Below are 12,868 nucleotides of genomic sequence, written 5' to 3' on the forward strand. Positions count from 1 at the left end.
CCGCAGGGATCAGTGCTTGGGCCCCAGCTATTCACAAAATATATATAATATCTCTATCTCAATGATTTGGATGAGGGAACCAAATGTAATATTTCCAAGTTTGCTGACGACACGAAACTAGGTGGGATTGTGAGTTGTGAGGAGGATGCAAAGAGGCTTCAAGGCGATTTAGACAAGTTGAGTGAGTGGGCAAATACATGGCAGATGCAGTATAACGTGGATAAATGTGAAGTTATCCACTTCGGTAGGAAAAACAGAAAGGTAGAGTATTATTTAAATGGTGATAGATTGGGAAATGCTGATGTACAAAGGGACCTGGGTGTCCTTGTGCACCAGTCACTGAAAGCAAACATGCAGGTGCAGCAAGCAGTTAGGAATGCAAATGGTATGTTGGCCTTCATTGCAAGAGGATTTGAGTACAGGAGCAAGGATGTCTTACTACAGTTATACAGGGCCTTGGTGAGACCACACCTGGAGTACTGTGTACACTTTTTTGTCTCCTTACCTAAGAAAGGATATACTTGCCATAGAGGGAGTGCAGTGAACGTTCACCAGACTGATTCCTGGGATGGCAGGACTGTCATATGACGAGAGATTGGGTCGACTAGGCCTGTATTCACTATCGTTTAGAAGAATGAGGGGATCTCATTGAAACGTATAAAGTTCTGACAGGGCGAGACAGACTGGATGCAAGGAGGATGTTTCCCCTGGCTGGGGGGTCTAGAACGAAGGGTCACAGTCTCAGGATACGGGGTAGGACATTTAGGACTGAGATGAGGAGAAATTTCTTCACTCAGAGGGTGGTGAACCTGTGGAATTCTCTACCACAGAAGTTTGTGGAGGCCAAGTCACTGAATGTATTTAAGAAGGAGATAGATAGATTTCTAGATGCAAAAGGCGTCGAGGGGTATGGGGAGAGAGCGGGAATATGGTATTGAGATAGAGGATCAGCCAAGATCATATTGAATGGCGGAGCAGGCTCGAAGGGCCAAATGGCCTACTGCTGCTCCTATTTTTCTATGTTTCTAGACGTAATACTCCAGTTGAGGCCAAACCAGTGTTTTACAAAGGTTCATCATAACTTCCTTGCTTTTGTACTCGTGTCAGTGATGGTCATATTCCCATCTTTTACTGTAGACCGCTTGTAATATGGAGAATTTGGTTATTTCCGCAGGAAGAACAGAAAGAACTTGATGAGATCATAGCAAAAAGACAGAAGAAAGGCAAACAAGAAGATGAGAAACCGGCAGAAGAGAAAACGATCCTTCACAGTAATGAATATATTTTGTTTGTTTGCATTTCCACATAGGGGGTGGCAACTGTGATCCTTTGGGGTGGAGGAAGTAACTGATGCTTTTACACTATTTCACACCACCAGCCATGATCTCATTAAATGGCAGAGTAGGCTCAAGGGGCCGAATGGCCTACTCCTGCTCCTATCTTCTATGTTTCTATCTACAAGTTGATTGTAGATAAGTCTAAAATGTTTTGTGTTTCTTTGGAACAAAATTCTTTTTAAATGCCTGTTTCCTAACTTTACTTTCCTCTTTCTTTCTCATCCTCTCTTTCCTGCTCCCACACCTCCTCTTCTCTCAATTTTCATATCTAAAGTTAACCAGTTAATGTTGTAGTTTACACATGCAATAGGTCTTGCTAGGAATCTCACTTGAGTTAAAGCCACAGTACAGGAAACTTTGTGCTATCCGGCACCGACGGGACCGAGCTGTTGCCGTCCCATCAAAAGTGCCGGACAAACCAGCGCTAATGTTGAAACATACGGAGATTTTGAGCTCTGTATCTGGCAACAAACCCTGTTGCTTAGCAACAGCTTCTAAACAGTCGGCCGTACCTTGCAAGCGTCTCTGTAGCTTAGCAACAGCTTCAGCGAGACCTTGCAGAGCCTGACTGGTGGAAAAAAAAGCAACGAAAAGAAAAAAAAACTAACGAAACGGCTCCTGATTTTTGCCGGTGGCTCGAGCATTCCGGACAGTTAACCTCCGGATAAACCAAAGTTTCCTGTATTAGCATCAGATCGTGGAAAGAATAGGCTAGCAGAAATTACCTCTGAATCCTCAACAGCAGTATTTATATAGCAGCTTTAACGTAGTAAAAAATAGGAGGGTGCCAAGGATAGATCCTTGGCAGAATCTAGAGGTGATAGTGCGGGAGAGGGAAGAGAAGCCATTGCAGGAGATTCCCTGGCTACAACTGGATAGATAAGAATGGAAGCAGGTGATGGCAGTCCCACTCAGCTGGACAATGGAGGTGTGGTCAACCGTGTCAAAGGCTGCAGACAGGCTGAGAAGGATAAGGAGGGACAGTGTGCCATGGTCACAGTCACATAAGATGTCATTTGTGACTTTAAGGGCTGTTTCAATGCTCTGGCAGGGACAGAAGCCTGATTTGGAGAGGTTCAAACATGAAGTTGTGCGAGAGATAGGCAGGGATTTGGGAGGCGACAACACGATCAAGGACTTGAGATGGGGTGGTAGTTTGCAAGGACTGGGGTCAAGGGTGACTTTTTAGAGGAAGGAGCTGGTGACAGCAGATTTGAAAGGGATGGGGACAGTACCAAAGAAGAGGGAACCGTTAACAATATCAGCTAGCATACAGGCCAGGAAAAAAAGTTGGATGGTCAGCAGTTTAGCAGGAATAGGGTTGAGAGAGCAGGAGGTGGGTCTCATGGACAAATTGAGGTCAGAGAGGGAATGAAAGGAGAAAAACTAGAGAAAGGTGCGAGTTCAGGGCTAGGGCAGGGCACTGGGGGAAGTTTGGCTTGGTGGGCATGGGGAAGGGAGGGATGCGGCAGAGGCAGCTGAACAAATGGTCTCAATCTTAGAGATAAAGAAGTCCATGAGCTCCTCACACTTGTTGGAGATGAGGGTGGAGGGGACAGAGGATTAAGATGATGGTTGGTAGTGGTAAAGAGAAGCCGGGTGTTTGCACTCCAGGATGATCCTGCCAATGAATAACTAAACCAGTTGTCCACCATAAACATTCAAGTCTGCGTCCCTTTATTTAAGGGAGCGGAGATGGGGGACGTACCAGGGTGGGAGAGAGCAAGGGTTTTACTGGGGACAAGTGCATCAAAGGTGGAGGTGAGGGTGTGATTGAGCAGAGCTGCAGAAATATCGTGGCGAATGGAGGGCCAAAGGCTGGACAGTTGGGAATTTGAAAGTGCTGTTGTAAGTGACTTGGGGGAGAGATTTCTTTTTCTCTAGGGGCAAACGCAGTAGGAAGTGGGGTTGGAAGGGGGGTGTGAGTGGAGAGGGATACATGGAAATGATCAGAGATGGCCTTATCTGTGATTGAGACAATGGGAGTAGAAAAGCCATGTGAGATAGCAAGATCGAAGAATAATTTTGCAGCAGAAAATGTTAAAATCAGTTAACATTAAGATGGAAAGGATATTGATTAATGTAAAAACACATGGGATGTCTCTCCCAGTAACTAATAATGTTTTTGATTTATTTTCCTCCTTTGTAATGGTTTTCATTTCATTTTTATTTTTCTCCTCATTTTATGCTTTACACTGCTGGCCCCTGCAGTCGTTCTATTGTGGATGGGGAGGGTGAGGTGGTCTGGCATTTCTATACACTGGCATTTCTATACACTGCGCTACTTTGCCACATTCACAAGTGAGGGAAAGGCTACACTGCTGAGATTGACCATTGGCATACTGAACATAGACATGATTCAAAAAAATAAGGTTGTTCTCGTAGTCTGGAATTACCCTAATGTGACTTGTCGCCAAAATGATGAGAAGCCGTGAAAATGTAGTCTAGAAACAAAGTAGTTTTTAATTCCAAAGATAGAATGACATCTGGCTGCCTGCAATTGGAGTTAGCCAGACAAAGGCATAGGGGATTTTAGTTAACTTGTAACATACTTTGAAACACCTGGTTTGTGATCGGAATTACTGAGGAAACAGCTTGGGGGACTTTTGACACCTTGTAAATACCTGCTGCTGTCTTTTAACATCCCTGCATTTACTGATGTTTAACAACTAACCCCGGTAGATTCTTTTATGTTTCTGAAAACAATGCCTGGAGAGTAATGAAAAGTTGAGTCTTAAAGTTGTGCTTATTAGGTGAGGGGTGTTAGTGATAGAGAATGGAACTCTTTGCATTTCAGGCACCCAGTGTCAGCATTAATCACTCACAGGTCAGCTATACCACAGCCAGATGTAGGCTAAAGCTTTCTACTCTGCTTCAAAACCATCCATCATCCCCCAACCTCAAAAGAACATCTCCTACTATACCAGTGTGATAATTTTCCCCCATTCCTACACCAACCATGCTGTGGCCTATCTGAGTGAGATTAGGAATAGTAGGTACGAGCCACACTAGAGATTGGATGGAGACTGCCTCAACTCATTTCACACAGGGCCCCTAACGCCAGCAGACAAAGCAGACGTTCATCTCATTGGGCTGGATTTGAACCCGTGTCCCAGAGATGAAAGGCCAGAGTCTGACCCACTGCGGCACCCGGTTCCCTGAGGCTTGCACTTTACCCATTTTATATTTTTACTTTGATGCCTTACTATCCCTTTTTAAAATAATTCTGTAACCGTTGGTGTCTGGTGGTTGATGTCTCCCTTGAACTATAATGGCTGTTGAGAAACTTTCTACGAATTATATAATATTTACATTTGGTGAGAATAGAGTTATTTTATGAACAGCTGTGAACTTGAATAGAAAATAATCTATAGAACTGGAGTACTATAGAGGAGAAACCGCCTTTTAAGGAATGTGCACATTATAGGAGGAATATACCCGAGCATAGAATAAACAAAGATTCTGCATCAGTAATTCAACTTGGTATTCATGAGGTGAATCATGCTTAAGCTGCACATGTTCAATTGACAGAAAATAAGTCTCTGCAGGTGCTTTTGGGTTTCATCTCAGACTTTCAAATTCTGATTTTTAGAATTGTATATTAATGTGATTTAACAGTGGTGTTCTTTTTGAGGAATGATCCATCAAACATGTTTTATTCAGTATTGTCCATTTATTATACACGCACATTTTGCCTTGTAAAATAATTTTGTGACTACCTGCACTTGAAAAGTATTTGTCATAACTTTCTGATAAACTTGTGATTGATCATGAGTAAGACATTGAAAAGGATTATGTGTTCTTTTTCTAGTCAAAGATATGTATGACTACCAAGGAAGGTCATACCTTCACATCCCTCAGGACCTTGGAGTTAATTTACGATCTGCTCAACCACCTGAGAAATGTTACCTTCCCAAGAAGCAAATGCATGTATGGACTGGACATACAAAGGTACTGTTTCAAATTGCAGTGTTAAGCATGTGTTTGCTAAATTTCTAAAATGACAATTTTCATCTTTCCATTTCATTTCTTTTTACGATGTGCAAACTAACGAACTGCATGTGCTAGCGGTTCCCTTGAGTTTTAGCTCAAATATGTTAATCCAGATTTTCCCACAAATATCATTGGTGGCATTTGGCAGGGGGCAGAAAATGGGTGACCCATTTGCCTCCCGATACATTTTCCGTTGGGTGGAGCCAGCGAAGGAAATGCCCAGCTGAAATAGCTGGGCACTTCATTCAAATATTATTTTAGTTTCTTGGTGTGTAGAGCATTAGATGTGAAGGACATCCATTTGAAGTGGGTGTCCAGGGTTGCTAGGTAGTAGTGGTAAGTATCTTGGAGGTCATGGAAAGGGCACAGTAATATAAAGGTAAGTATATTTTAGCCATTTCTTAACCATTTTTACTCCCTGTTGAAACTTGGGTTATCATGAACCTTTGTGTCAATTGTTGTAATTATTTTCCTCCTGGCACCATTACTGGTGCTAATGGGTTGCCCAATTTGAATCCCTCTATCTGATGTGTTTGGAAGAGGACCTGTGGAGGGTGCCGGGCAGGTCAGGCCACACAAGAGATGCTCTGTACCTAGACATGTGCGTCCACAGATTAAAGTGAACCTTTCTCATTTTGGCAGATAATTAGTACAGTTGTCAGCTCGTATTCCTGCAGGAAAGTGGGACATCAGACCCAGTGGCATCACTATGCTATATTAACACTTGACGAACCTTAATGTTGGATGCTTCCCCTAAGCACCTCTGTCATAATATGTCATGCTTTCATGGGCACTGCATGCCAGGGTGATCAACAGCCTGATTGTTTGCACTAGCCAAGAAGCCACAAAGTATTTCTGCAGGCACTGGCATTCCTAGCTGGCAATTCTTAGGATCTGGGTCAGCGGAGAGGTAGATACAGTGCTCTGCTATCTACTGCAAGGACATCTGCAGCTTCTATACAGAAGTGACGGTAATGGTTAGCTGTAACCTGAAACTTGGTCTATCCCTTCAGGCTTGCTACAATGCTGACCTATATTGATGGTACCATAGAGTAGGATAGAGGACCTACGTCTTTGCAACCAGCTCTTTCACCACCACTTCCACCTCCGCAGTGATGAAACAGTGGGCTGGATTTTCATTGGGTCGTGGAGTCGGGATTGGAGACGTGTGGGGGTTTAAAATCCTGAAATCGGGAGTCCCGCCCCCAACCCGCCTCCATGCCATTTTCAAAGGAGGCGGATACCCGCCCCGCACTGGGACCCGCCTCCCCGAGGCGGGAAGGGGATTAGTGCCAATTAACTGCCTGTTAACAGGCAGTTTTTAGCCTAATCCCTATTTTTATTGTTGAAATGTGGGATTCCCGACAGCTCCAAACCACGCCAAGTTAGCGAGGCGGGCCGTCGGGATGAAGGGCTTGGCGGGGTCGAGATGTCCGGTGTTCAGGTGAGTGATGGGTGCATGAGTGTAAGTGTGTTTGGTGTGTGTAAAGTGTTTAAAGAAGTTCTGCTAACCTTTACTTACCTTTACAGCCTTCCTTCCTTCAGGTCTCGGGAGTCCCTCATCTCACCGGCACAGAAAGCAGAATGGCCGCCAGCTGTCAAAATCTGCAGCCTCAGCTTTCTGTTCCGGGGAGATCTCTAAATCATCCTGAGAGGAAGGAATTAACCTGGAGTACAGATTGTCAGTGTTTGACCGCTTCAAACAGCTGTGAAATGCTGATATTTCATCTGTCAAAAGGTCTTGACAGATGAAATTTCAATCTGTGACGTCACCTGTTGCCGGGTGGCCCTTAATTGGCCTGCTGAGCCCACTGGGCGGGCTCAACAAGGTCAATCAAGTCAAAATCGCGTGGGTTGGCTAGACCTCGATGGAGGCGGGACTACAACCCTAAAAGTTGTAGTCCCGCCTCCTCAATGAAAATCCAGCCCACTGTGAGTCAAATGCTGGGTTGCGCTCTCTTATTTTGCAGACATGCCTATACCTTGGGTTTTGTTCCCTTAATTTTAGTTTGCCTATTCTTAGACCTTGCCCTCTTCAGCCTAGGCACAGTCTGCTAATAGATTCCTGCCTTTTAAGGCTCTCCAAAGTCTTTCAGACGATTTGTTCCTTTATTGTGACATTCCCCTCTAATTGCCCCTCCCTAAAATTTGTCTTGCACGCAATTTTACAACTCGCATCACCAGTCTTCTCTCTAGGGGGGAGAAATTGGGTGAGTAGCGCCACCTGTTAGCGCCTAAAGAGGCAGTCAGTGGCTGTAGCGCCACTGGCTGCGTCTCCGGCGATATTCAGTAGGGGCGCTAATGGTGGCGTTAGGCATTTGCGCTGCGCCGCCACCGATGATGTCATCGGTGTGTGCAGCGCCCCATTCATGCCCCGTTCGCGATATTTGGTAGCGAACGGCGCAGTTGCGCCGCTCGCTACCCGCGCCCGGTTCACGGGGCCTTACTGTGCCGGCAGCGGCGCAAGTTAAGGTGGAGGTGCGGGGCGGCCGCTTTTTCGGCGGCCGCCTGCCAGCACCTCCGTCCCCGGCCTCCTAACCCCCCCCCCCCCCCCCCCCCCCCCCGCGGCATTGCCGGCTGTTTCCCGAGAGCCCGGCACTTCTCCTTGGTGCCGGGCTCATTTGCCGGCACTCGCGATCGGGGCTCGTGCTGTTGCAGGCACCTCCCCCTTAACAGTGGGAGGAAGGCCTGCAGTACCGCAGCGTGCAGTACCGCAGCGTGCCGTGCCGCAGCATGTGGCGCTGCGGCGCGTTGCGCTGCGATAATCAGTTTCAGCGCCCTAAGAGGGACGCGGAGTGCCTCGAGCCTCGCCCCGTGTCCCTCGAGGGGCACTGAAACTGAATTTCTGGCGATCGGTATCACTCCGATCGCTGCGCTAAATCCTGCGCTCCGCCGACTTTTGCGCCACTTTGGCGCCCCAACCCAATTTCTAGGCCTAGATCTGTCCGTATTTGTACCTGCAGTTATGTGAATAAGCTGAGCTATGCCACAATAAAATCTAGGATGTTGTCTTGTATTATCCTGGTGGTTTTATAAATGGAATTCCCTATGAGGGACATGTTTTTATTGTTCCATTTGAAGCTTTTATTTTGGTTTTGAAATAAAGCAGTTCATCATTTACTTAATGAGAAAAAAAGAACTTATATAGTGCCTTTCGTGGTCTCGGCATCCCAAAGCGCTTAACAGCCAATGAAGTACTTTTGAAGTATAGTCATTGTTGCAATGTGGCAACCAATTTTTACAGAGCAAGGTCCCACAAACAGCAATGAAATAAATGACCAGATAATCTGCTTCAGATATGTTGGTAGAGGGATATATTTTGGCCAGGGCACGGGGAGAATTCCCCAGCCCTTTGAATAGTGCCATGGGATTTTTGATGGCAATCTGAGAGGGCAGACGGGGCCTCGATTTACTGTCTCATCCAAAAGTCGGCACTTCCAACAGAGCAGCACTCCCTCGGTACTGCATTCAAGTGTCGGCCTATGTTATGTGCTCAAGTATTTGGATTGGGGCTTGAACCCATGACCTTCAGACTCTACGGTGAGAGTGCTACCACTGAGCCAAGGCTGACACATTATAAATATTTATTTGGAGGCGGAGGAATGTTAAAAAAAATCACGTGACACAATGGTGATTGCCCAGTCATATTTGTAAGATTTTTAATAAGATTTGTTTTGCTCTTCCAATTTTATTTTACTGATTTTTTAATTTTTTTTTATTTTGTTGCTGTTCTGAAGATAGCCACTCATTTTGTGTGTTTTTGTGCCAGTAATCTTCCAGCACCGTGCTGAAGTGGTCTTTTTTTTTTCAAAAATGAGCCTGGACTGTAAATGTTGGTAATGTAGGACATCATCACTGGGCCTGATCTATTCTTGGCCACTCTGACTGTTTATGGACTTCCAACAGAGCTCATTTGATGGCCGTCAGAAATAATAAACTTGGCTGATCTCCCTGGCCTGTGGGCTATTCTGTGTCCTCACCAATGCCCTGGCTGAGATAACTTAATTTAGCACAGAATTGCAATAAAAACCTGGAGCTATCTGTGTCGATGCGGTTCAGTGTTAGATGCCATTATGGTGTATTTACTCACTGATAATGGAAGATTTTTTATGTCGCCTAGTAAAGTAAACATTGCGAGATGTGCACCTCAGTCTGTTTTTATTCACCAGTCGCTGTAGTTGTCTCACTAACTTATTTGAGGCAGTTTTGCAATTTGAACAGTCCAGTATGTTTTCGATAATGGTGATATTGTTTTGACCTCACCCATCCTCTCAGCCTGTGGCTATAGACTATAATCCTTTCCTCCCAAGTCAGGCAGACTGCCAAAGTGATCCTGATCTGAACACAACACTGTTGTCTTTATATAATGAAATTATATTGTGGTTTTTTTTCTCTCTCCTCTCTTATTTTTCCCTCCCTTTAAACTGCTTTTTGGCTGTCTTCCAAATTACATCAGTGAACAGAAGTGCAGTTTATACACAGGTATCCACATAGGAACATCAAGCAAATGTTCTGATCTGAGCCAACTCCTCCAATTACAGTGCCGTCTAGCTGGCACTCCAAAGCACAGAAAGTGGGATTACTAAAGTACAGAATGAGAAGGGGCCATCCTTATTAAGCCAGCTCCCTCCAACAGCAGAAAATATACAGGCCTAGAAATTCAGTTAGGGGCGCCCAGCTCGCCTGGGCACCGGAATTACCGCTGCGCGCGGAGCCACTTGCGCCAGCGGGAAATTCAGTTTCAGCGCCCCAAGTGGAAGCCGGCCACTAAACAAGGGTTTCGGCACCCCGCTTGGGGCGCTGAAACTGAATATCGGCGTGCAAAGTGCCGCAGCGCCACCCACTGCGGCACGGCAGCCTGCGGTACTGCAGGCCTTCCTCTCACTCTTAAGGGGGAGGTGCCTGCAACAGCGCGATCCCCGCTCGCGAGTGCCGGCAAATGAGCCCGGCACCAAGGAGAAGTGCCGGGCTCTCTGGAAACAGCCGGCAATGCCGCGGTGGGGGGGTGTAGGAGGCCGGGGACGGAGGTGCGGGCAGGCGGCTGCCGAAAAAGCAGCCGGCCGCACCTCCACCTTAACTCGCCCCACTACCGGCACAGGTAGGCCCCGTGTACCGGTCGCTGTTTGCGGCCGGCGCGGGGGAGGCGGCAGCAACCAAATATGGCCAGCGGGGCGATAGCGGGGCGCTGCGCACACCGATGACGTCATCGGTGGCGGCGCAGCACAACTGGCTAACGCCGCCATTAGCGCCCCGCTAAATATCGCGGTAGGTTTGCACAGTGGCGCAAAAGCCCTCTTTGGGTGCAAACTGGTGGCGCAGGCCACTGAATTTCTAGGCCACAGGGTCTACCCGAGACCCACAGGTTGCTGCCAACAACAAAGTAACTAATTTTGGCTGTAGTCGTTCCCCTATACTGCCAACAAGATAATTAATCAGATCCTCACATCCTTTACTGCAACACATTGAAGGTCCAACTTTAATGTTCAGTATTCTGATTAGCTGGACAATTGGCTTTGGGAGCTTTGGATCTATTTATGGCAGTGCACACCTTTTATCATTTGGTTGCTTTTGTTAAAAGGAGGGCCTTCAGTTCTATATAATTATTCTAAACTTTTTGTTTAGAAATCATAAATCTCTCCAAGTTGATGTTTGCCATCTGTGCTGAGCAGTGATGTGCTACTGTTCAGCAACTTGATATTCTTGCTAGCAAGCAAGAAAAACAATGCACGAGATGCCATGGGTTCTCCTAATTCCTGATTTTAGATGAACTAGTGTGGGGTGAGAAGTGTGTGGCAGAGGGCAAGCACTTTCCCAGGGTGGGAGAGAGGGAGCATTGAAGACAGTTGCCATAAGGTCAGAAAGCGGCATGCCTCATATCCACAATTGGTCTGTAGCTTGAGAAATGGGAAAAAGAAAACAAACACTGGCCTTTTATGATTTTAGCTACCAAATATATATTTTTTGAACTGTTTTCTCACCTAGTTTTTGAGTATTTGTGTGCTTCATTGGACATGCAGCTCTTCTGAATAGCACTTTGTAGTCAGAAACTTAGGCTTGCTGGGCTAGCATTTCCAAACCCTGTTTTTGATCTGTATTTTCTCGTTGTGTATATTGTGTATTCAAAAAACATAACCAAGGGGTACCTAGCCTGCAAAATATTAGACTGCACAGCAAGTGGATTTTTATTATTTTCACTTCTTTGGTTGACTAATGTTTTGCTATGATACTGCTATCTTGTTTGATATTCAGTTGCTTTCATACACCAGACTGATGCCTTTAGTTGTGAGTAAATTAGATGTGTGAGTCAGTGTGTGTGAAAGCTATATTTGTTCCTTGTAGTTGGTTTAAAAAAAAGGCTACAAACAAGATCTGGAATGGTTGCTGATGTTGGTTAGCTGAGAGATTTGCCACATTTTATAACTGCAGTTCTAATTTTTTTAACTCTTAAATTTAAGCATGACCTGTCTCAATACGTAGATGCTGCATTTTTAGCATGTAGTGATTTATATACTGGTACTTGTGTCTCTCTGTAATTAAAGTGAGAATGTAATTAAAGTGAGAAAGTGAAGTGTATCAGGTAGCAATCTTGCACTCATTATGCCTACTACAGCACTTTAAAAAAATAAAGTAAGTGAAAATGCAAGTGCTGGATAAAGTTCTGTTGAGTATTGAGGAAAAGAGAAGTTTATTTCCTTTTAAAGTTCAACCAGGAATGGAGTGACGAAGTAGGATTGATACCACCTTGACTGTGCAATGTTTTGACTGGAGTACTATTCTTGCCAAAACAAAACTAATGTTCAGTACCCATCCCTCTAACCAGTAAATTGCCTCATGACTCTATTGTACTTTACTTCTCTTGGGGGTAGAGGTTTCAGGGTTAACCTGAGGAGCAGGGCATAGGCAGTGTGGTAATATTAGGTTTAAAACTCACTTACTGTGCCTGTCAAATGCCATGTCTTGAATTTGGAGTAAGCTCTCCCTATATCTACATTTATCTTCTTTCCAGAGTTCAATATGGTCATTACTGTTCAATAAAAGCTCTAGTGTATGTAGTGTTCTAAAATATATCTTTTCACTTCATGAATGTGCACAGAAAGAGGTTTAATCTTAGAAATAAGGTACTGCAGTGACTCACTAGCCTGGTGCTCTGTGTAATGTAGTGACTGTACAGAAGTTTTCATCGCTTGTCTTAGCAAGTGTTTTCTTGGTACACTTTCAAAAAGATTGGAGGGACACATAGGCAAATGCCAAAGAAACAAATATCTAGTTCAGATCACAAGAGGATGCTGTTGTTACACCCCCGAGTTCTGCTATCATACAAGTAGATATTTGGGAGTGTGGGTCAACATGTAAAGGGTCAGGGAATCCACTTACAGGAGTGACACGCCACTGAACCGGAGAAGGTATCAGGAGCAGACCCTGATTTGTAATAGAGCTCCTCTCGATGTCCATACCATCATAGGTACAGATGTTCAGCCAATTTGGTTCATTCCATGTGACATTAAGAAGCTTTTTGGACACAGCAAAGGTTTCGGGCC

At 45.2% G+C, this 12,868-nt stretch overlaps 1 protein-coding gene across 1 annotated transcript in view; it reads left to right on the top strand.

The window, feature by feature from the left end:
• The window catches only part of cdc40 (cell division cycle 40 homolog (S. cerevisiae)), a 148,689-nt gene that overhangs the window by 70,161 nt on the left and 65,660 nt on the right, over positions 1-12,868 (top strand). The window contains exons 6-7 of the mRNA XM_085997797.1: positions 1,175-1,271; positions 5,149-5,288. Of these exons, the coding sequence (XP_085853923.1) occupies positions 1,175-1,271; positions 5,149-5,288 (237 nt within the window). The remainder of the gene's footprint in view (positions 1-1,174; positions 1,272-5,148; positions 5,289-12,868) is intronic.

The sequence above is a fragment of the Somniosus microcephalus genome, chromosome 9, assembly GCF_052327205.1.
Source record: "Somniosus microcephalus isolate GS21.2 chromosome 9, FLI_Smic_1.0, whole genome shotgun sequence".
Taxonomy (NCBI): domain Eukaryota; kingdom Metazoa; phylum Chordata; class Chondrichthyes; order Squaliformes; family Somniosidae; genus Somniosus; species Somniosus microcephalus.